The sequence below is a fragment of the Nerophis ophidion genome, linkage group LG06, assembly GCF_033978795.1.
Source record: "Nerophis ophidion isolate RoL-2023_Sa linkage group LG06, RoL_Noph_v1.0, whole genome shotgun sequence".
Taxonomy (NCBI): domain Eukaryota; kingdom Metazoa; phylum Chordata; class Actinopteri; order Syngnathiformes; family Syngnathidae; genus Nerophis; species Nerophis ophidion.
Genome location: NC_084616.1, coordinates 1,180,609 through 1,205,004, shown reverse-complemented (window position 1 = coordinate 1,205,004; position 24,396 = coordinate 1,180,609). Strand labels below are relative to the sequence as shown.

The 24,396-nt window shown below is 39.5% G+C and overlaps 1 protein-coding gene across 1 annotated transcript in view; it reads right to left on the bottom strand.

Annotated features, from left to right (window-relative positions):
- Positions 1–24,396, bottom strand: part of LOC133553969 (intermembrane lipid transfer protein VPS13D-like) — a 172,781-nt gene that overhangs the window by 55,054 nt on the left and 93,331 nt on the right. Inside the window, exons 33-34 of the mRNA XM_061902291.1 lie at positions 11,602–11,759; positions 8,658–8,766 (exon numbers count right to left, since the gene is read on the bottom strand). Of these exons, the coding sequence (XP_061758275.1) occupies positions 8,658–8,766; positions 11,602–11,759 (267 nt within the window). The remainder of the gene's footprint in view (positions 1–8,657; positions 8,767–11,601; positions 11,760–24,396) is intronic.

Sequence of the window (24,396 nt, the reverse complement as noted above, 5' to 3'; positions counted from 1 at the left end):
CACCTGTACAAGCCTATGTTGCAGATAAGAGAAGAGAGAAGAAGATGGACACCTGTACAAGCCTATGTTGCAGATAACATTAGAGAGAAGAAGATGGACACCTGTACAAGCCTATGTTGCAGATAAGAGTAGAGAAGAGAAGATGGACACCTGTACAAGCCTATGTTGCAGAGAAGATTAGAGAAGAGAGAAGATGGACACCTGTACAAGCCTATGTTGCAGATAAGATTAGAGAAGAGAGAAGAAGATGGACACCTGTACAAGCCTATGTAGCAGATAAGAGTAGAGAGAAGAAGATGGACACCTGTACAAGCCTATGTTGCAGATAAGAGTAGAGAGAAGAAGATGGACACCTGTACAAGCCTATGTAGCAGATAAGAGTAGAGAGAAGAAGATGGACACCTGTACAAGCCTATGTAGCAGATAAGATTAGAGAAGAGAGAAGAAGATGGACACCTGTACAAGCCTATGTAGCAGATAAGAGTAGAGAGAAGAAGATGGACACCTGTACAAGCCTATGTAGCAGATAAGAGTAGAGAGAAGAAGATGGACACCTGTACAAGCCTATGTAGCAGATAAGATTAGAGAAGAGAGAAGAAGATGGACACCTGTACAAGCCTATATAGCAGATAAGAGAAGAGAGAAGAAGATGGACACCTGTACAAGCCTATGTTGCAGATAAGATTAGAGAAGAGAGAAGATGGACACCTGTACAAGCCTATGTTGCAGATAAGAGTAGAGAGAAGAAGATGGACACCTGTACAAGCCTATGTTGCAGATAAGAGTAGAGAAGAGAAGATGGACACCTGTACAAGCCTATGTTGCAGATAAGAGTAGAGAAGAGAGAAGAAGATGGACACCTGTACAAGCCTATGTTGCAGATAAGAGTAGAGAAGAGAAGATGGACACCTGTACAAGCCTATGTTGCAGATAAGAGTAGAGAGAAGAAGATGGACACCTGTACAAGCCTATGTTGCAGATAAGAGTAGAGAGAAGAAGATGGACACCTGTACAAGCCTATGTAGCAGATAAGATTAGAGAAGAGAGAAGAAGATGGACACCTGTACAAGCCTATGTTGCAGATAAGAGTAGAGAGAAGAGAAGATGGACACCTGTACAAGCCTATGTTGCAGATAAGAGTAGAGAGAAGAAGATGGACACCTGTACAAGCCTATGTAGCAGATAAGATTAGAGAAGAGAGAAGAAGATGGACACCTGTACAAGCCTATGTAGCAGATAAGAGTAGAGAAGAGAGAAGAAGATGGACACCTGTACAAGCCTATGTTGCAGATAAGAGTAGAGAGAAGAAGATGGACACCTGTACAAGCCTATGTAGCAGATACGATTAAAGTAGAGAGAAGAAGATGGACACCTGTACAAGCCTATGTTGCAGATAAGATTAGAGAAGAGAGAAGAAGATGGACACCTGTACAAGCCTATGTAGCAGATAAGAGTAGAGAAGAGAGAAGAAGATGGACACCTGTACAAGCCTATGTTGCAGATAAGAGTAGAGAAGAGAGAAGAAGATGGACACCTGTACAAGCCTATGTTGCAGATAAGAGTAGAGAAGAGAGAAGAAGATGGACACCTGTACAAGCCTATGTAGCAGATAAGAGTAGAGAGAAGAAGATGGACACCTGTACAAGCCTATGTAGCAGATACGATTAAAGTAGAGAGAAGAAGATGGACACCTGTACAAGCCTATGTTGCAGATAAGATTAGAGTAGAGAGAAGAAGATGGACACCTGTACAAGCCTATGTTGCAGATAAGATTAGAGTAGAGAGAAGAAGATGGACACCTGTACAAGCCTATGTTGCAGATAAGATTAGAGAAGAGAGAAGATGGACACCTGTACAAGCCTATGTTGCAGATAAGATTAAAGTAGAGAGAAGAAGATGGACACCTGTACAAGCCTATGTAGCAGATAACAGTAGAGAGAAGAAGATGGACACCTGTACAAGCCTATGTTGCAGATAAGATTAGAGAAGAGAGAAGAGAAGATGGACACCTGTACAAGCCTATGTTGCAGATAAGAGTAGAGAGAAGAAGATGGACACCTGTACAAGCCTATGTTGCAGATAAGAGTAGAGAGAAGAAGATGGACACCTGTACAAGCCTATGTTGCAGATAAGAGTAGAGTAGAGAGAAGAAGATGGACACCTGTACAAGCCTATGTTGCAGATAAGATTAGAGTAGAGAGAAGAAGATGGACACCTGTACAAGCCTATGTTGCAGATAAGAGCAGAGAAGAGAGAAGAAGATGGACACCTGTACAAGCCTATGTAGCAGATAAGATTAGAGCAGAGAGAAGAGAAGATGGACACCTGTACAAGCCTATGTAGCAGATAAGAGCAGAGAGAAGAAGATGGACACCTGTACAAGCCTATGTTGCAGATAAGAGCAGAGAGAAGAAGATGGACACCTGTACAAGCCTATGTTGCAGATAAGATTAGAGCAGAGAGAAGAGAAGATGGACACCTGTACAAGCCTATGTTGCAGATAAGAGTAGAGAAGAGAGAAGAAGATGGACACCTGTACAAGCCTATGTTGCAGATAAGATTAGAGAATAGAGAAGAAGATGGACACCTGTACAAGCCTATGTTGCAGATAAGAGTAGAGAAGAAGATGGACACCTGTACAAGCCTATGTTGCAGATAAGAGCAGAGAGAAGAAGATGGACACCTGTACAAGCCTATGTAGCAGATAAGAGAAGAGAGAAGAAGATGGACACCTGTACAAGCCTATGTTGCAGATAAGATTAGAGCAGAGAGAAGAGAAGATGGACACCTGTACAAGCCTATGTAGCAGATAAGAGTAGAGAGAAGAAGATGGACACCTGTACAAGCCTATGTAGCAGATAAGAGTAGAGAGAAGAAGATGGACACCTGTACAAGCCTATGTAGCAGATACGATTAAAGTAGAGAGAAGAAGATGGACACCTGTACAAGCCTATGTTGCAGATAAGATTAGAGTAGAGAGAAGAAGATGGACACCTGTACAAGCCTATGTTGCAGATACGATTAAAGTAGAGAGAAGAAGATGGACACCTGTACAAGCCTATGTTGCAGATAAGATTAGAGTAGAGAGAAGAAGATGGACACCTGTACAAGCCTATGTTGCAGATAAGATTAGAGTAGAGAGAAGAAGATGGACACCTGTACAAGCCTATGTTGCAGATAAGATTAAAGTAGAGAGAAGAAGATGGACACCTGTACAAGCCTATGTTGCAGATAAGATTAGAGTAGAGAGAAGAAGATGGACACCTGTACAAGCCTATGTTGCAGATAAGATTAGAGTAGAGAGAAGAAGATGGACACCTGTACAAGCCTATGTTGCAGATAAGATTAAAGTAGAGAGAAGAAGATGGACACCTGTACAAGCCTATGTTGCAGATAAGAGTAGAGAGAAGAAGATGGACACCTGTACAAGCCTATGTTGCAGATAAGAGTAGAGTAGAGAGAAGAAGATGGACACCTGTACAAGCCTATGTTGCAGATAAGATTAGAGTAGAGAGAAGAAGATGGACACCTGTACAAGCCTATGTTGCAGATAAGATTAGAGTAGAGAGAAGAAGATGGACACCTGTACAAGCCTATGTTGCAGATAAGAGCAGAGAAGAGAGAAGAAGATGGACACCTGTACAAGCCTATGTTGCAGATAAGAGAAGAGAGAAGAAGATGGACACCTGTACAAGCCTATGTAGCAGATAAGAGCAGATCAGAGAAGAGAAGATGGACACCTGTACAAGCCTATGTAGCAGATAAGATTAGAGCAGAGAGAAGAGAAGATGGACACCTGTACAAGCCTATGTAGCAGATAAGAGCAGAGAGAAGAAGATGGACACCTGTACAAGCCTATGTTGCAGATAAGAGCAGAGAGAAGAAGATGGACACCTGTACAAGCCTATGTTGCAGATAAGATTAGAGCAGAGAGAAGAGAAGATGGACACCTGTACAAGCCTATGTAGCAGATAAGAGTAGAGAAGAGAGAAGAAGATGGACACCTGTACAAGCCTATGTTGCAGATAAGAGCAGAGAGAAGAAGATGGACACCTGTACAAGCCTATGTTGCAGATAAGATTAGAGCAGAGAGAAGAGAAGATGGACACCTGTACAAGCCTATGTTGCAGATAAGAGTAGAGAAGAGAGAAGAAGATGGACACCTGTACAAGCCTATGTTGCAGATAAGATTAGAGAATAGAGAAGAAGATGGACACCTGTACAAGCCTATGTTGCAGATAAGAGTAGAGAAGAAGATGGACACCTGTACAAGCCTATGTTGCAGATAAGAGCAGAGAGAAGAAGATGGACACCTGTACAAGCCTATGTAGCAGATAAGAGAAGAGAGAAGAAGATGGACACCTGTACAAGCCTATGTTGCAGATAAGATTAGAGCAGAGAGAAGAGAAGATGGACACCTGTACAAGCCTATGTAGCAGATAAGAGTAGAGAGAAGAAGATGGACACCTGTACAAGCCTATGTAGCAGATAAGAGTAGAGAGAAGAAGATGGACACCTGTACAAGCCTATGTAGCAGATACGATTAAAGTAGAGAGAAGAAGATGGACACCTGTACAAGCCTATGTTGCAGATAAGATTAGAGTAGAGAGAAGAAGATGGACACCTGTACAAGCCTATGTTGCAGATACGATTAAAGTAGAGAGAAGAAGATGGACACCTGTACAAGCCTATGTTGCAGATAAGATTAGAGTAGAGAGAAGAAGATGGACACCTGTACAAGCCTATGTTGCAGATAAGATTAGAGTAGAGAGAAGAAGATGGACACCTGTACAAGCCTATGTTGCAGATAAGATTAAAGTAGAGAGAAGAAGATGGACACCTGTACAAGCCTATGTAGCAGATAACAGTAGAGAGAAGAAGATGGACACCTGTACAAGCCTATGTTGCAGATAAGAGTAGAGAGAAGAAGATGGACACCTGTACAAGCCTATGTTGCAGATAAGAGTAGAGTAGAGAGAAGAAGATGGACACCTGTACAAGCCTATGTTGCAGATAAGATTAGAGTAGAGAGAAGAAGATGGACACCTGTACAAGCCTATGTTGCAGATAAGATTAGAGTAGAGAGAAGAAGATGGACACCTGTACAAGCCTATGTTGCAGATAAGAGCAGAGAAGAGAGAAGAAGATGGACACCTGTACAAGCCTATGTTGCAGATAAGAGAAGAGAGAAGAAGATGGACACCTGTACAAGCCTATGTTGCAGATAAGAGCAGAGAAGAGAGAAGAAGATGGACACCTGTACAAGCCTATGTAGCAGATAAGAGCAGATCAGAGAAGAGAAGATGGACACCTGTACAAGCCTATGTAGCAGATAAGATTAGAGCAGAGAGAAGAGAAGATGGACACCTGTACAAGCCTATGTAGCAGATAAGAGCAGAGAGAAGAAGATGGACACCTGTACAAGCCTATGTTGCAGATAAGATTAGAGCAGAGAGAAGAGAAGATGGACACCTGTACAAGCCTATGTAGCAGATAAGAGTAGAGAAGAGAGAAGAAGATGGACACCTGTACAAGCCTATGTTGCAGATAAGAGCAGAGAGAAGAAGATGGACACCTGTACAAGCCTATGTTGCAGATAAGAGTAGAGAGAAGAAGATGGACACCTGTACAAGCCTATGTAGCAGATAAGATTAGAGCAGAGAGAAGAGAAGATGGACACCTGTACAAGCCTATGTTGCAGATAAGAGTAGAGAAGAGAGAAGAAGATGGACACCTGTACAAGCCTATGTTGCAGATAAGATTAGAGAATAGAGAAGAAGATGGACACCTGTACAAGCCTATGTTGCAGATAAGATTAGAGCAGAGAGAAGAGAAGATGGACACCTGTACAAGCCTATGTAGCAGATAAGAGTAGAGAGAAGAAGATGGACACCTGTACAAGCCTATGTAGCAGATAAGAGTAGAGAGAAGAAGATGGACACCTGTACAAGCCTATGTTGCAGATAAGAGTAGAGAAGAGAGAAGAAGATGGACACCTGTACAAGCCTATGTTGCAGATAAGAGTAGAGAGAAGAAGATGGACACCTGTACAAGCCTATGTAGCAGATAAGAGTAGAGAGAAGAAGATGGACACCTGTACAAGCCTATGTTGCAGATAAGAGTAGAGAGAAGAAGATGGACGCCTGTACAAGCCTATGTAGCAGATAAGAGTAGAGAGAAGAAGATGGACACCTGTACAAGCCTATGTTGCAGATAAGAGTAGAGAGAAGAAGATGGACACCTGTACAAGCCTATGTTGCAGATAAGATTAGAGAAGAGAGAAGAGAAGATGGACACCTGTACAAGCCTATGTAGCAGATAAGAGTAGAGAGAAGAAGATGGACACCTGTACAAGCCTATGTTGCAGATAAGAGTAGAGAGAAGAAGATGGACACCTGTACAAGCCTATGTTGCAGATAAGATTAGAGAAGAGAGAAGAGAAGATGGACACCTGTACAAGCCTATGTTGCAGATAAGAGTAGAGAGAAGAAGATGGACACCTGTACAAGCCTATGTTGCAGATAAGAGTAGAGAAGAGAGAAGAAGATGGACACCTGTACAAGCCTATGTTGCAGATAAGAGTAGAGTAGAGAGAAGAAGATGGACACCTGTACAAGCCTATGTTGCAGATAAGAGTAGAGTAGAGAGAAGAAGATGGACACCTGTACAAGCCTATGTTGCAGATAAGATTAGAGTAGAGAGAAGAAGATGGACACCTGTACAAGCCTATGTTGCAGATAAGAGTAGAGTAGAGAGAAGAAGATGGACACCTGTACAAGCCTATGTTGCAGATAAGAGTAGAGAGAAGAAGATGGACACCTGTACAAGCCTATGTAGCAGATAAGAGTAGAGAAGAGAGAAGAAGATGGACACCTGTACAAGCCTATGTAGCAGATAAGAGTAGAGAAGAGAGAAGAAGATGGACACCTGTACAAGCCTATGTAGCAGATAAGAGTAGAGAAGAGAGAAGAAGATGGACACCTGTACAAGCCTATGTTGCAGATAAGAGTAGAGAGAAGAAGATGGACACCTGTACAAGCCTATGTTGCAGATAAGAGTAGAGAGAAGAAGATGGACACCTGTACAAGCCTATGTTGCAGATAAGAGTAGAGAAGAGAGAAGAAGATGGACACCTGTACAAGCCTATGTTGCAGATAAGAGTAGAGAAGAGAGAAGAAGATGGACACCTGTACAAGCCTATGTTGCAGATAAGAGTAGAGAAGAGAGAAGAAGATGGACACCTGTACAAGCCTATGTAGCAGATAAGAGTAGAGAGAAGAAGATGGACACCTGTACAAGCCTATGTTGCAGATAAGAGTAGAGAGAAGAAGATGGACACCTGTACAAGCCTATGTTGCAGATAAGAGTAGAGAAGAGAGAAGAAGATGGACACCTGTACAAGCCTATGTTGCAGATAAGAGTAGAGAAGAGAGAAGAAGATGGACACCTGTACAAGCCTATGTAGCAGATAAGAGTAGAGAAGAGAGAAGAAGATGGACACCTGTACAAGCCTATGTTGCAGATAAGAGTAGAGAAGAGAGAAGAAGATGGACACCTGTACAAGCCTATGTTGCAGATAAGAGAAGAGAGAAGAGAGAAGAGAAGATGGACACCTGTACAAGCTTATGTTGCAGATAAGAGTAGAGAGAAGAAGATGGACACCTGTACAAGCCTATGTTGCAGATAAGAGTAGAGAGAAGAAGATGGACACCTGTACAAGCCTATGTAGCAGATAAGAGTAGAGAAGAGAGAAGAAGATGGACACCTGTACAAGCCTATGTAGCAGATAAGAGTAGAGAAGAGAGAAGAAGATGGACACCTGTACAAGCCTATGTTGCAGATAAGAGTAGAGAGAAGAAGATGGACACCTGTACAAGCCTATGTTGCAGATAAGAGTAGAGAGAAGAAGATGGACACCTGTACAAGCCTATGTTGCAGATAAGAGTAGAGAAGAGAGAAGAAGATGGACACCTGTACAAGCCTATGTTGCAGATAAGAGTAGAGAAGAGAGAAGAAGATGGACACCTGTACAAGCCTATGTTGCAGATAAGAGTAGAGAAGAGAGAAGAAGATGGACACCTGTACAAGCCTATGTAGCAGATAAGAGTAGAGAGAAGAAGATGGACACCTGTACAAGCCTATGTTGCAGATAAGAGTAGAGAGAAGAAGATGGACACCTGTACAAGCCTATGTTGCAGATAAGAGTAGAGAAGAGAGAAGAAGATGGACACCTGTACAAGCCTATGTTGCAGATAAGAGTAGAGAAGAGAGAAGAAGATGGACACCTGTACAAGCCTATGTAGCAGATAAGAGTAGAGAAGAGAGAAGAAGATGGACACCTGTACAAGCCTATGTTGCAGATAAGAGTAGAGAAGAGAGAAGAAGATGGACACCTGTACAAGCCTATGTAGCAGATAAGAGTAGAGAAGAGAGAAGAAGATGGACACCTGTACAAGCCTATGTTGCAGATAAGAGTAGAGAAGAGAGAAGAAGATGGACACCTGTACAAGCCTATGTTGCAGATAAGAGAAGAGAGAAGAGAGAAGAGAAGATGGACACCTGTACAAGCTTATGTTGCAGATAAGAGTAGAGAGAAGAAGATGGACACCTGTACAAGCCTATGTTGCAGATAAGAGTAGAGAGAAGAAGATGGACACCTGTACAACGAGGCGAGGAAGTCCACAAGTCAGCATGCAGGAGCTGAAGTGCCAGGTCTGGGTGGTGCTGCGGCGAGGGTCTGGTCTCCTGAGCATCAAGGGCTCATAACTGTTGGAAGATAGAAAACATCTGATTCCCCAAACCTCCTTCAAATACTATTTTGTAATTGAGGGAGTCTGCTATGACAATATTGGTGCTTTGAGTGTTGGCCGATACAGATATTGATTGAAGACAGTATCATAACAAACACTTTTACACTTTTGTAATGTGGAATATTTTTTAGGTTAAATGAGTCAAAGACAGAACAAAGGTAGGTAAGAAAGCCACACACCTATTTATTATCAACAGCTGCCTGGAATGCTGTCTTTAAGATGAAGTGGAGTGCTTATTTTGCAACACCCAGTGGCCACAAGAAATCCTTCAATTAAGCTCAGGATGCAGTAAGTTGAATGATGTGGACATGTTTGTTTACTGGGTACTTACTAACACGCTTCTGCCTTGCAGACTTTGTGTGTGTAAGTATATATACATATATATTTGGATAGAAATAAACACACATTTACACACACACACACATATGTACATGCATATACACGCATATATACATACACACACACATATGTACATGCATATACACGCATATATACATACACACATATGTACACGCATATACACGCATATATACATACACACACACATATGTACATGCATATACACGCATATATACATACACACACACATATGTACATGCATATACACGCATATATACATACACACACACATATGTACATGCATATACACGCATATATACATACACACACACATATGTACATGCATATACACGCATATATACATTCACACACACATATGTACATGCATATACACGCATATATACATACACACACACATATGTACATGCATATACACGCATATATACATACACACATACATATGTTTGAATACATACATACATACATATATACACACACACGATCTATCCATCTATCTTTATTTATACATATATACGTATATATATATATATATATATATATATTTATATATACACACACACATATATATTATCTGTGTTGGCCCTGCGAGGAGGTAGCAACTTGTCCAGGGTGTACGCCGCCTTCCACCCGATTGTAGCTGAGGAAGGCTCCAGCGCCCCCCGCAACCCCAAAGGGAATAAGTGGTAGAAAATGGATGGATGGATGGATAGATATATACACATATACATATACATATATATATATATATATATATATATATATATATATATATATATATATACCGTTTCGGTACGGGGGTTTCGGTTCGGTACGAGGGTGTATTGAACGAGTTTGTTATCTAAAGTCTTAACAAGCTGCTCTGCAGCTGCCTCTATCTGAGCAGTGAGCACCCAGCATTGTCCCGCCCACACAACCATCTGATTGGTTACATACAAAGCCAATCAGTAGTGCGTATTCACAAAGCATGGAGTCAGTCCTCCGGCATCCAGATGAGCAGATATGTGTTTAGCAGGTGAGCTGCGGACATCGTTCACTCCCCAAATTATAAAAAACACTTCCCAGTCACAACTATTACTAACATCACTATGAGCCCGTTGACCTTCTAGAAACTTAAACTGCAGCTCAGCTCACTCATAGTTCTGGCTTGAGGTGAAGGCTAATTAGCTTTTAGCGTTAGGTTAGCTCATTTTGCTGTGTGTGTGTGTGTGTGTGTGTATAATAAAAGTCAACTACAGGCTTCCCCAATGCTGTAATAAATTAAGCATGATGAGTTGACTTGAAACTGTTTAATGTTGCACTTTTTATATGTAGAAGAAAGGTTTTGTCATTTTATTTCATCTAAGCGACAACTTGAGGCCGTTTAATGTGGATTAACGTGGGCAGAATTATTATAGTGTTCCCAATGTTAAAAGGATAAAGCCATTGTTTACAAATTTGGCAAATAAATACCCCAAAAAATTTATATTTTGTTGTTTTCTTACTGTACCGAAAATGAACCGAACCATGACCTCTAAACCGAGGTACGTACTGAACCGAAATTTTTGTGTACCGTTACACCCCTAATAAATATATATATGTGTGTATGTATATATATTAATATATATACATGTATATATATAAACATATACACACACACACATCTATCCTTTCATGTACTCATGTACTCATATATATATATATATATATATATATATATATATATAATATATATAGGTGTATATATTCTATTATATTCTATTAACATAGCGCATATAATATTAATATAATTTGATATTAAGAGTATATGAAAGTTCCACCTCTACATTGTTTACTTCCATGACAACCTCCTTTAAGATTTGTAATTAATCAGAAATATTAAGCAGCTAATTTGTGCCAAACATGAATAAGTGTGGAGAGTGTTTTGAGTGTTTCCCCATCATGCTTTATAACGGTTTTATAAGGGTGTGATTTTGAGTTCACTGCATGTTTTTTTATAATGTTCACAAAGTTCAGAGAGCAGGTTGTTATGTGTGACCATGTCTGTTGACTTTTTGTGTTGGTTGGAATTTTTTTTTGTACCATGACTAAGGAAGGTTGTTTGCATTGGGTCATATAAAGAAAATGCTGTGCATGTATTTAGAACGTGATTAAAGATCTGTATCACTCACATTGTCCACTAGAATGCAACATAATAGCAACTTCCTTGTCAGACTTTTCAGATGAACTCAATTAAACTACGGGAGATATTCCTTTTTAAATAAACATTCACCAGCCAAGTTGGAAATGTCGATGGTACGCATTTGTCCAGCAGGCTGTAGTTTGGACACCCCTGGCCTAGCATGTTTACCTTTTGTAAATGACTTGACTAAAATAGAAGAAATGTTGTGCTTATTGGAGGTGACTTGGATGTTAGTGGGTAGTTCCAAGTAAAGATGCTGCAGGTACTTCTCACCTGTTGTCACTGACAGCTGCAAGACCTGCAATGTCCAGGACCAGAGAAGAGTCCATGGGCCGTGGCTGAGCAGGCTTGCTCTGCGGCGGAGAGGAGCCTTCATGACAGAGCATACCGGTGCCCGTCATTCTCCACAGCTGGGAGCGTTTGCCAGGCTCCTGCCCAAGAAGATAAAGATAGGCATTAGACGAGAGGATTAGTCAAGTCCTGCTTGTCTTGTCCTTAAATACCAGTGTAAAGATAGGCATTAGACAAGATGATTAGTCAAGTCCCACTTGTCTTGTCCTTAAATACCAGTGTAAAGATAGGCATTAGACGAGAGGATTAGTCAAGTCCTGCTTGTCTTGTCCTTAAATACCAGTGTAAAGATAGGCATTAGACAAGATTAGTCAAGTCCTGCTTGTCTTGTCCTTAAATACCAGTGTAAAGATAGGCATTAGACAAGATTAGTCAAGTCCTGCTTGTCTTGTCCTTAAATACCAGTGTAAAGATAGGCATTAGACAAGATTAGTCAAGTCCTGCTTGTCTTGTCCTTAAATACCAGTGTAAAGATAGGCATTAGACATGATGATTAGTCAAGTCCTGCTTGTCTTGTCCTTAAATACCAGTGTAAAGATAGGCATTAGACGAGATGATTAGTCAAGTCCTGCTTGTCTTGTCCTTAAATACCAGTGTAAAGATAGGCATTAGACGAGATGATTAGTCAAGTCCTGTTTGTCTTGTCCTTAAATACCAGTGTAAAGATAGGCATTAGACAAGATTAGTCAAGTCCTGCTTGTCTTGTCCTTAAATACCAGTGTAAAGATAGGCATTAGACAAGATGATTAGTCAAGTCCCACTTGTCTTGTCCTTAAATACCAGTGTAAAGATAGGCATTAGACGAGAGGATTAGTCAAGTCCTGCTTGTCTTGTCCTTAAATACCAGTGTAAAGATAGGCATTAGACGAGAGGATTAGTCAAGTCCTGCTTGTCTTGTCCTTAAATACCAGTGTAAAGATAGGCATTAGACGAGAGGATTAGTCAAGTCCTGCTTGTCTTGTCCTTAAATACCAGTGTAAAGATAGGCATTAGACAAGATTAGTCAAGTCCTGCTTGTCTTGTCCTTAAATACCAGTGTAAAGATAGGCATTAGACAAGATTAGTCAAGTCCTGCTTGTCTTGTCCTTAAATACCAGTGTAAAGATAGGCATTAGACAAGATTAGTCAAGTCCCGCTTGTCTTGTCCTTAAATACCAGTGTAAAGATAGGCATTAGACAAGATTAGTCAAGTCCTGCTTGTCTTGTCCTTAAATACCAGTGTAAAGATAGGCATTAGACGAGATGATTAGTCAAGTCCTGCTTGTCTTGTCCTTAAATACCAGTGTAAAGATAGGCATTAGACAAGATTAGTCAAGTCCTGCTTGTCTTGCCCTTAAATACCAGTGTAAAGATAGGCATTAGACAAGATTAGTCAAGTCCTGCTTGTCTTGTCCTTAAATACCAGTGTAAAGATAGGCATTAGACAAGATTAGTCAAGTCCTGCTTGTCTTGTCCTTAAATACCAGTGTAAAGATAGGCATTAGACAAGATTAGTCAAGTCCTGCTTGTCTTGTCCTTAAATACCAGTGTAAAGATAGGCATTAGACAAGATGATTAGTCAAGTCCTGCTTGTCTTGTCCTTAAATACCAGTGTAAAGATAGGCATTAGACAAGATTAGTCAAGTCCTGCTTGTCTTGTCCTTAAATACCAGTGTGAAGATAGGCATTAGACAAGATGATTAGTCAAGTCCTGCTTGTCTTGTCCTTAAATACCAGTGTAAAGATAGGCATTAGACAAGATTAGTCAAGTCCTGTTTGTCTTGTCCTTAAATACCAGTGTAAAGATAGGCATTAGACAAGATTAGTCAAGTCCTGCTTGTCTTGTCCTTAAATACCAGTGTAAAGATAGGCATTAGACGAGATTAGTCAAGTCCTGCTTGTCTTGTCCTTAAATACCAGTGTAAAGATAGGCATTAGACGAGATTAGTCAAGTCCTGCTTGTCTTGTCCTTAAATACCAGTGTAAAGATAGGCATTAGACAAGATTAGTCAAGTCCTGTTTTCTTGTCCTTAAATACCAGTGTAAAGATAGGCATTAGACAAGATGATTAGTCAAGTCCTGCTTGTCTTGTCCTTAAATACCAGTGTAAAGATAGGCATTAGACGAGATTAGTCAAGTCCTGCTTGTCTTGTCCTTAAATACCAGTGTAAAGATAGGCATTAGACGAGATTAGTCAAGTCCTGCTTGTCTTGTCCTTAAATACCAGTGTAAAGATAGGCATTAGACGAGATTAGTCAAGTCCTGCTTGTCTTGTCCTTAAATACCAGTGTAAAGATAGGCATTAGACAAGATTAGTCAAGTCCTGCTTGTCTTGTCCTTAAATACCAGTGTAAAGATAGGCATTAGACAAGATTAGTCAAGTCCTGTTTGTCTTGTCCTTAAATACCAGTGTAAAGATAGGCATTAGACAAGATTAGTCAAGTCCTGCTTGTCTTGTCCTTAAATACCAGTGTAAAGATAGGCATTAGACAAGATTAGTCAAGTCCTGTTTGTCTTGTCCTTAAATACCAGTGTAAAGATAGGCATTAGACAAGATTAGTCAAGTCCTGTTTTCTTGTCCTTAAATACCAGTGTAAAGATAGGCATTAGACAAGATGATTAGTCAAGTCCTGCTTGTCTTGTCCTTAAATACCAGTGTAAAGATAGGCATTAGACGAGATTAGTCAAGTCCTGCTTGTCTTGTCCTTAAATACCAGTGTAAAGATAGGCATTAGACGAGATTAGTCAAGTCCTGTTTGTCTTGTCCTTAAATACCAGTGTAAAGATAGGCATTAGACAAGATTAGTCAAGTCCTGTTTTCTTGTCCTTAAATACCAGTGTAAAGATAGGCATTAGACAAGATGATTAGTCAAGTCCTGCTTGTCTTGTCCTTAAATACCAGTGTAAAGATAGGCATTAGACAAGATGATTAGTCAAGTCCTGCTTGTCTTGTCCTTAAATACCAGTGTAAAGATAGGCATTAGACGAGATTAGTCAAGTCCTGCTTGTCTTGTCCTTAAATACCAGTGTAAAGATAGGCATTAGACAAGATTAGTCAAGTCCTGCTTGTCTTGTCCTTAAATACCAGTGTAAAGATAGGCATTAGACGAGATTAGTCAAGTCCTGCTTGTCTTGTCCTTAAATACCAGTGTAAAGATAGGCATTAGACAAGATTAGTCAAGTCCTGTTTGTCTTGTCCTTAAATACCAGTGTAAAGATAGGCATTAGACAAGATGATTAGTCAAGTCCTGCTTGTCTTGTCCTTAAATACCAGTGTAAAGATAGGCATTAGACGAGATTAGTCAAGTCCTGCTTGTCTTGTCCTTAAATACCAGTGTAAAGATAGGCATTAGACAAGATGATTAGTCAAGTCCTGCTTGTCTTGTCCTTAAATACCAGTGTAAAGATAGGCATTAGACAAGATGATTAGTCAAGTCCTGCTTGTCTTGTCCTTAAATACCAGTGTAAAGATAGGCATTAGACGAGATTAGTCAAGTCCTGCTTGTCTTGTCCTTAAATACCAGTGTAAAGATAGGCATTAGACGAGATTAGTCAAGTCCTGCTTGTCTTGTCCTTAAATACCAGTGTAAAGATAGGCATTAGACAAGATTAGTCAAGTCCTGTTTTCTTGTCCTTAAATACCAGTGTAAAGATAGGTATTAGACAAGATTAGTCAAGTCCTGCTTGTCTTGTCCTTAAATACCAGTGTAAAGATAGGCATTAGACAAGATGATTAGTCAAGTCCTGCTTGTCTTGTCCTTAAATACCAGTGTAAAGATAGGCATTAGACAAGATGATTAGTCAAGTCCTGCTTGTCTTGTCCTTAAATACCAGTGTAAAGATAGGCATTAGACAAGATTAGTCAAGTCCTGCTTGTCTTGTCCTTAAATACCAGTGTAAAGATAGGCATTAGACAAGATTAGTCAAGTCCTGCTTGTCTTGTCCTTAAATACCAGTGTAAAGATAGGCATTAGACAAGATGATTAGTCAAGTCCTGCTTGTCTTGTCCTTAAATACCAGTGTAAAGATAGGCATTAGACAAGATGATTAGTCAAGTCCTGCTTGTCTTGTCCTTAAATACCAGTGTAAAGATAGGCATTAGACAAGATTAGTCAAGTCCTGCTTGTCTTGTCCTTAAATACCAGTGTAAAGATAGGCATTAGACGAGATTAGTCAAGTCCTGTTTGTCTTGTCCTTAAATACCAGTGTAAAGATAGGCATTAGACAAGATTAGTCAAGTCCTGCTTGTCTTGTCCTTAAATACCAGTGTAAAGATAGGCATTAGACAAGATTAGTCAAGTCCTGTTTTCTTGTCCTTAAATACCAGTGTAAAGATAGGCATTAGACAAGATTAGTCAAGTCCTGCTTGTCTTGTCCTTAAATACCAGTGTAAAGATAGGCATTAGACAAGATTAGTCAAGTCCTGTTTTCTTGTCCTTAAATACCAGTGTAAAGATAGGCATTAGACGAGAGGATTAGTCAAGTCCTGCTTGTCTTGTCCTTAAATACCAGTGTAAAGATAGGCATTAGACAAGATTAGTCAAGTCCTGCTTGTCTTGTCCTTAAATACCAGTGTAAAGATAGGCATTAGACGAGATGGTTAGTCAAGTCCTGCTTGTCTTGTCCTTAAATACCAGTGTAAAGATAGGCATTAGACAAGATGGTTAGTCAAGTCCTGCTTGTCTTGTCCTTAAATACCAGTGTAAAGATAGGCATTAGACGAGAGGATTAGTCAAGTCCTGCTTGTCTTGTCCTTAAATACCAGTGTAAAGATAGGCATTAGACAAGATGGTTAGTCAAGTCCTGCTTGTCTTGTCCTTAAATACCAGTGTAAAGATAGGCATTAGACAAGATTAGTCAAGTCCTGTTTGTCTTGTCCTTAAATACCAGTGTAAAGATAGGCATTAGACAAGATTAGTCAAGTCCTGTTTGTCTTGTCCTTAAATACCAGTGTGAAGATAGGCATTAGACAAGATTAGTCAAGTCCTGCTTGTCTTGTCCTTAAATACCAGTGTGAAGATAGGCATTAGACAAGATTAGTCAAGTCCTGCTTGTCTTGTCCTTAAATACCAGTGTAAAGATAGGCATTAGACGAGAGGATTAGTCAAGTCCTGCTTGTCTTGTCCTTAAATACCAGTGTAAAGATAGGCATTAGACGAGAGGATTAGTCAAGTCCTGCTTGTCTTGTCCTTAAATACCAGTGTAAAGATAGGCATTAGACAAGAGGATTAGTCAAGTCCTGCTTGTCTTGTCCTTAAATACCAGTGTAAAGATAGGCATTAGACGAGAGGATTAGTCAAGTCCTGCTTGTCTTGTCCTTAAATACCAGTGTAAAGATAGGCATTAGACAAGATTAGTCAAGTCCTGCTTGTCTTGTCCTTAAATACCAGTGTAAAGATAGGCATTAGACAAGATGATTAGTCAAGTCCTGCTTGTCTTGTCCTTAAATACCAGTGTAAAGATAGGCATTAGACAAGATGATTAGTCAAGTCCTGCTTGTCTTGTCCTTAAATACCAGTGTAAAGACAGGCATTAGACAAGATTAGTCAAGTCCTGTTTTCTTGTCCTTAAATACCAGTGTAAAGATAGGCATTAGACGAGAGGATTAGTCAAGTCCTGCTTGTCTTGTCCTTAAATACCAGTGTAAAGATAGGCATTAGACAAGATTAGTCAAGTCCTGCTTGTCTTGTCCTTAAATACCAGTGTAAAGATAGGCATTAGACGAGATTAGTCAAGTCCTGTTTGTCTTGTCCTTAAATACCAGTGTAAAGATAGGCATTAGACAAGATTAGTCAAGTCCTGCTTGTCTTGTCCTTAAATACCAGTGTAAAGATAGGCATTAGACAAGATTAGTCAAGTCCTGTTTTCTTGTCCTTAAATACCAGTGTAAAGATAGGCATTAGACGAGAGGATTAGTCAAGTCCTGCTTGTCTTGTCCTTAAATACCAGTGTAAAGATAGGCATTAGACAAGATTAGTCAAGTCCTGCTTGTCTTGTCCTTAAATACCAGTGTAAAGATAGGCATTAGACAAGATTAGTCAAGTCCTGTTTTCTTGTCCTTAAATACCAGTGTAAAGATAGGCATTAGACAAGATTAGTCAAGTCCTGTTTTCTTGTCCTTAAATACCAGTGTAAAGATAGGCATTAGACAAGATTAGTCAAGTCCTGTTTTCTTGTCCTTAAATACCAGTGTAAAGATAGGCATTAGACAAGATTAGTCAAGTCCTGTTTGTCTTGTCCTTAAATACCAGTGTAAAGATAGGCATTAGACAAGATTAGTCAAGTCCTGTTTTCTTGTCCTTAAATACCAGTGTAAAGATAGGCATTAGACAAGATTAGTCAAGTCCTGCTTGTCTTGTCCTTAAATACCAGTGTAAAGATAGGCATTAGACAAGATTAGTCAAGTCCTGTTTTCTTGTCCTTAAATACCAGTGTAAAGATAGGCATTAGACGAGAGGATTAGTCAAGTCCTGCTTGTCTTGTCCTTAAATACCAGTGTAAAGATAGGCATTAGACAAGATTAGTCAAGTCCTGCTTGTCTTGTCCTTAAATACCAGTGTAAAGATAGGCATTAGACGAGATGGTTAGTCAAGTCCTGCTTGTCTTGTCCTTAAATACCAGTGTAAAGATAGGCATTAGACAAGATGGTTAGTCAAGTCCTGCTTGTCTTGTCCTTAAATACCAGTGTAAAGATAGGCATTAGACGAGAGGATTAGTCAAGTCCTGCTTGTCTTGTCCTTAAATACCAGTGTAAAGATAGGCATTAGACAAGATTAGTCAAGTCCTGTTTGTCTTGTCCTTAAATACCAGTGTAAAGATAGGCATTAGACAAGATTAGTCAAGTCCTGTTTGTCTTGTCCTTAAATACCAGTGTGAAGATAGGCATTAGACAAGATTAGTCAAGTCCTGCTTGTCTTGTCCTTAAATACCAGTGTGAAGATAGGCATTAGACAAGATTAGTCAAGTCCTGCTTGTCTTGTCCTTAAATACCAGTGTAAAGATAGGCATTAGACGAGAGGATTAGTCAAGTCCTGCTTGTCTTGTCCTTAAATACCAGTGTAAAGATAGGCATTAGACAAGATTAGTCAAGTCCTGCTTGTCTTGTCCTTAAATACCAGTGTAAAGATAGGCATTAGACAAGATTAGTCAAGTCCTGCTTGTCTTGTCCTTAAATACCAGTGTAAAGATAGGCATTAGACAAGATTAGTCAAGTCCTGCTTGTCTTGTCCTTAAATACCAGTGTAAAGATAGGCATTAGACATGATGATTAGTCAAGTCCTGCTTGTCTTGTCCTTAAATACCAGTGTAAAGATAGGCATTAGACGAGATGATTAGTCAAGTCCTGCTTGTCTTGTCCTTAAATACCAGTGTAAAGATAGGCATTAGACAAGATTAGTCAAGTCCTGCTTGTCTTGTCCTTAAATACCAGTGTAAAGATAGGCATTAGACAAGATTAGTCAAGTCCTGCTTGTCTTGTCCTTAAATACCAGTGTAAAGATAGGCATTAGACATGATGATTAGTCAAGTCCTGCTTGTCTTGTCCTTAAATACCAGTGTAAAGATAGGCATTAGACGAGATGATTAGTCAAGTCCTGCTTGTCTTGTCCTTAAATACCAGTGTAAAGATAGGCATTAGACGAGATGATTAGTCAAGTCCTGTTTGTCTTGTCCTTAAATACCAGTGTAAAGATAGGCATTAGACAAGATTAGTCAAGTCCTGCTTGTCTTGTCCTTAAATACCAGTGTAAAGATAGGCATTAGACAAGATGATTAGTCAAGTCCCACTTGTCTTGTCCTTAAATACCAGTGTAAAGATAGGCATTAGACGAGAGGATTAGTCAAGTCCTGCTTGTCTTGTCCTTAAATACCAGTGTAAAGATAGGCATTAGACGAGAGGATTAGTCAAGTCCTGCTTGTCTTGTCCTTAAATACCAGTGTAAAGATAGGCATTAGACGAGAGGATTAGTCAAGTCCTGCTTGTCTTGTCCTTAAATACCAGTGTAAAGATAGGCATTAGACAAGATTAGTCAAGTCCTGCTTGTCTTGTCCTTAAATACCAGTGTAAAGATAGGCATTAGACGAGATTAGTCAAGTCCTGCTTGTCTTGTCCTTAAATACCAGTGTAAAGATAGGCATTAGACAAGATTAGTCAAGTCCTGCTTGTCTTGTCCTTAAATACCAGTGTAAAGATAGGCATTAGACAAGATTAGTCAAGTCCCGCTTGTCTTGTCCTTAAATACCAGTGTAAAGATAGGCATTAGACAAGATTAGTCAAGTCCTGCTTGTCTTGTCCTTAAATACCAGTGTAAAGATAGGCATTAGACGAGATGATTAGTCAAGTCCTGCTTGTCTTGTCCTTAAATACCAGTGTAAAGATAGGCATTAGACAAGATTAGTCAAGTCCTGCTTGTCTTGCCCTTAAATACCAGTGTAAAGATAGGCATTAGACAAGATGATTAGTCAAGTCCTGCTTGTCTTGTCCTTAAATACCAGTGTAAAGATAGGCATTAGACGAGAGGATTAGTCAAGTCCTGCTTGTCTTGTCCTTAAATACCAGTGTAAAGATAGGCATTAGACAAGATTAGTCAAGTCCTGCTTGTCTTGTCCTTAAATACCAGTGTAAAGATAGGCATTAGACAAGATTAGTCAAGTCCTGCTTGTCTTGTCCTTAAATACCAGTGTAAAGATAGGCATTAGACAAGATTAGTCAAGTCCCGCTTGTCTTGTCCTTAAATACCAGTGTAAAGATAGGCATTAGACAAGATTAGTCAAGTCCTGCTTGTCTTGTCCTTAAATACCAGTGTAAAGATAGGCATTAGACGAGATGATTAGTCAAGTCCTGCTTGTCTTGTCCTTAAATACCAGTGTAAAGATAGGCATTAGACAAGATTAGTCAAGTCCTGCTTGTCTTGCCCTTAAATACCAGTGTAAAGATAGGCATTAGACAAGATTAGTCAAGTCCTGCTTGTCTTGTCCTTAAATACCAGTGTAAAGATAGGCATTAGACAAGATTAGTCAAGTCCTGCTTGTCTTGTCCTTAAATACCAGTGTAAAGATAGGCATTAGACAAGATTAGTCAAGTCCTGCTTGTCTTGTCCTTAAATACCAGTGTAAAGATAGGCATTAGACAAGATTAGTCAAGTCCTGCTTGTCTTGTCCTTAAATACCAGTGTAAAGATAGGCATTAGACAAGATTAGTCAAGTCCTGCTTGTCTTGTCCTTAAATACCAGTGTAAAGATAGGCATTAGACAAGATTAGTCAAGTCCTGCTTGTCTTGTCCTTAAATACCAGTGTAAAGATAGGCATTAGACAAGATGATTAGTCAAGTCCTGCTTGTCTTGTCCTTAAATACCAGTGTAAAGATAGGCATTAGACAAGATTAGTCAAGTCCTGCTTGTCTTGTCCTTAAATACCAGTGTGAAGATAGGCATTAGACAAGATGATTAGTCAAGTCCTGCTTGTCTTGTCCTTAAATACCAGTGTAAAGATAGGCATTAGACAAGATTAGTCAAGTCCTGTTTGTCTTGTCCTTAAATACCAGTGTAAAGATAGGCATTAGACAAGATTAGTCAAGTCCTGCTTGTCTTGTCCTTAAATACCAGTGTAAAGATAGGCATTAGACGAGATTAGTCAAGTCCTGCTTGTCTTGTCCTTAAATACCAGTGTAAAGATAGGCATTAGACGAGATTAGTCAAGTCCTGCTTGTCTTGTCCTTAAATACCAGTGTAAAGATAGGCATTAGACAAGATTAGTCAAGTCCTGTTTTCTTGTCCTTAAATACCAGTGTAAAGATAGGCATTAGACAAGATTAGTCAAGTCCTGCTTGTCTTGTCCTTAAATACCAGTGTAAAGATAGGCATTAGACGAGATTAGTCAAGTCCTGCTTGTCTTGTCCTTAAATACCAGTGTAAAGATAGGCATTAGACGAGATTAGTCAAGTCCTGCTTGTCTTGTCCTTAAATACCAGTGTAAAGATAGGCATTAGACGAGATTAGTCAAGTCCTGCTTGTCTTGTCCTTAAATACCAGTGTAAAGATAGGCATTAGACAAGATTAGTCAAGTCCTGCTTGTCTTGTCCTTAAATACCAGTGTAAAGATAGGCATTAGACAAGATTAGTCAAGTCCTGTTTGTCTTGTCCTTAAATACCAGTGTAAAGATAGGCATTAGACAAGATTAGTCAAGTCCTGCTTGTCTTGTCCTTAAATACCAGTGTAAAGATAGGCATTAGACGAGATTAGTCAAGTCCTGCTTGTCTTGTCCTTAAATACCAGTGTAAAGATAGGCATTAGACGAGATTAGTCAAGTCCTGCTTGTCTTGTCCTTAAATACCAGTGTAAAGATAGGCATTAGACAAGATTAGTCAAGTCCTGTTTTCTTGTCCTTAAATACCAGTGTAAAGATAGGCATTAGACAAGATGATTAGTCAAGTCCTGCTTGTCTTGTCCTTAAATACCAGTGTAAAGATAGGCATTAGACGAGATTAGTCAAGTCCTGCTTGTCTTGTCCTTAAATACCAGTGTAAAGATAGGCATTAGACGAGATTAGTCAAGTCCTGTTTGTCTTGTCCTTAAATACCAGTGTAAAGATAGGCATTAGACAAGATTAGTCAAGTCCTGTTTTCTTGTCCTTAAATACCAGTGTAAAGATAGGCATTAGACAAGATTAGTCAAGTCCTGTTTTCTTGTCCTTAAATACCAGTGTAAAGATAGGCATTAGACGAGAGGATTAGTCAAGTCCTGCTTGTCTTGTCCTTAAATACCAGTGTAAAGATAGGCATTAGACGAGATTAGTCAAGTCCTGCTTGTCTTGTCCTTAAATACCAGTGTAAAGATAGGCATTAGACAAGATTAGTCAAGTCCTGCTTGTCTTGTCCTTAAATACCAGTGTAAAGATAGGCATTAGACGAGATTAGTCAAGTCCTGCTTGTCTTGTCCTTAAATACCAGTGTAAAGATAGGCATTAGACAAGATTAGTCAAGTCCTGTTTGTCTTGTCCTTAAATACCAGTGTAAAGATAGGCATTAGACAAGATGATTAGTCAAGTCCTGCTTGTCTTGTCCTTAAATACCAGTGTAAAGATAGGCATTAGACGAGATTAGTCAAGTCCTGCTTGTCTTGTCCTTAAATACCAGTGTAAAGATAGGCATTAGACAAGATGATTAGTCAAGTCCTGCTTGTCTTGTCCTTAAATACCAGTGTAAAGATAGGCATTAGACAAGATTAGTCAAGTCCTGCTTGTCTTGTCCTTAAATACCAGTGTAAAGATAGGCATTAGACAAGATGATTAGTCAAGTCCTGCTTGTCTTGTCCTTAAATACCAGTGTAAAGATAGGCATTAGACGAGATTAGTCAAGTCCTGCTTGTCTTGTCCTTAAATACCAGTGTAAAGATAGGCATTAGACGAGATTAGTCAAGTCCTGCTTGTCTTGTCCTTAAATACCAGTGTAAAGATAGGCATTAGACAAGATTAGTCAAGTCCTGTTTTCTTGTCCTTAAATACCAGTGTAAAGATAGGTATTAGACAAGATTAGTCAAGTCCTGCTTGTCTTGTCCTTAAATACCAGTGTAAAGATAGGCATTAGACAAGATGATTAGTCAAGTCCTGCTTGTCTTGTCCTTAAATACCAGTGTAAAGATAGGCATTAGACAAGATGATTAGTCAAGTCCTGCTTGTCTTGTCCTTAAATACCAGTGTAAAGATAGGCATTAGACAAGATTAGTCAAGTCCTGCTTGTCTTGTCCTTAAATACCAGTGTAAAGATAGGCATTAGACAAGATTAGTCAAGTCCTGCTTGTCTTGTCCTTAAATACCAGTGTAAAGATAGGCATTAGACAAGATGATTAGTCAAGTCCTGCTTGTCTTGTCCTTAAATACCAGTGTAAAGATAGGCATTAGACAAGATTAGTCAAGTCCTGCTTGTCTTGTCCTTAAATACCAGTGTAAAGATAGGCATTAGACGAGATTAGTCAAGTCCTGTTTGTCTTGTCCTTAAATACCAGTGTAAAGATAGGCATTAGACAAGATTAGTCAAGTCCTGCTTGTCTTGTCCTTAAATACCAGTGTAAAGATAGGCATTAGACAAGATTAGTCAAGTCCTGTTTTCTTGTCCTTAAATACCAGTGTAAAGATAGGCATTAGACAAGATTAGTCAAGTCCTGCTTGTCTTGTCCTTAAATACCAGTGTAAAGATAGGCATTAGACAAGATTAGTCAAGTCCTGTTTTCTTGTCCTTAAATACCAGTGTAAAGATAGGCATTAGACGAGAGGATTAGTCAAGTCCTGCTTGTCTTGTCCTTAAATACCAGTGTAAAGATAGGCATTAGACAAGATTAGTCAAGTCCTGCTTGTCTTGTCCTTAAATACCAGTGTAAAGATAGGCATTAGACGAGATGGTTAGTCAAGTCCTGCTTGTCTTGTCCTTAAATACCAGTGTAAAGATAGGCATTAGACAAGATGGTTAGTCAAGTCCTGCTTGTCTTGTCCTTAAATACCAGTGTAAAGATAGGCATTAGACGAGAGGATTAGTCAAGTCCTGCTTGTCTTGTCCTTAAATACCAGTGTAAAGATAGGCATTAGACAAGATTAGTCAAGTCCTGTTTGTCTTGTCCTTAAATACCAGTGTAAAGATAGGCATTAGACAAGATTAGTCAAGTCCTGTTTGTCTTGTCCTTAAATACCAGTGTGAAGATAGGCATTAGACAAGATTAGTCAAGTCCTGCTTGTCTTGTCCTTAAAT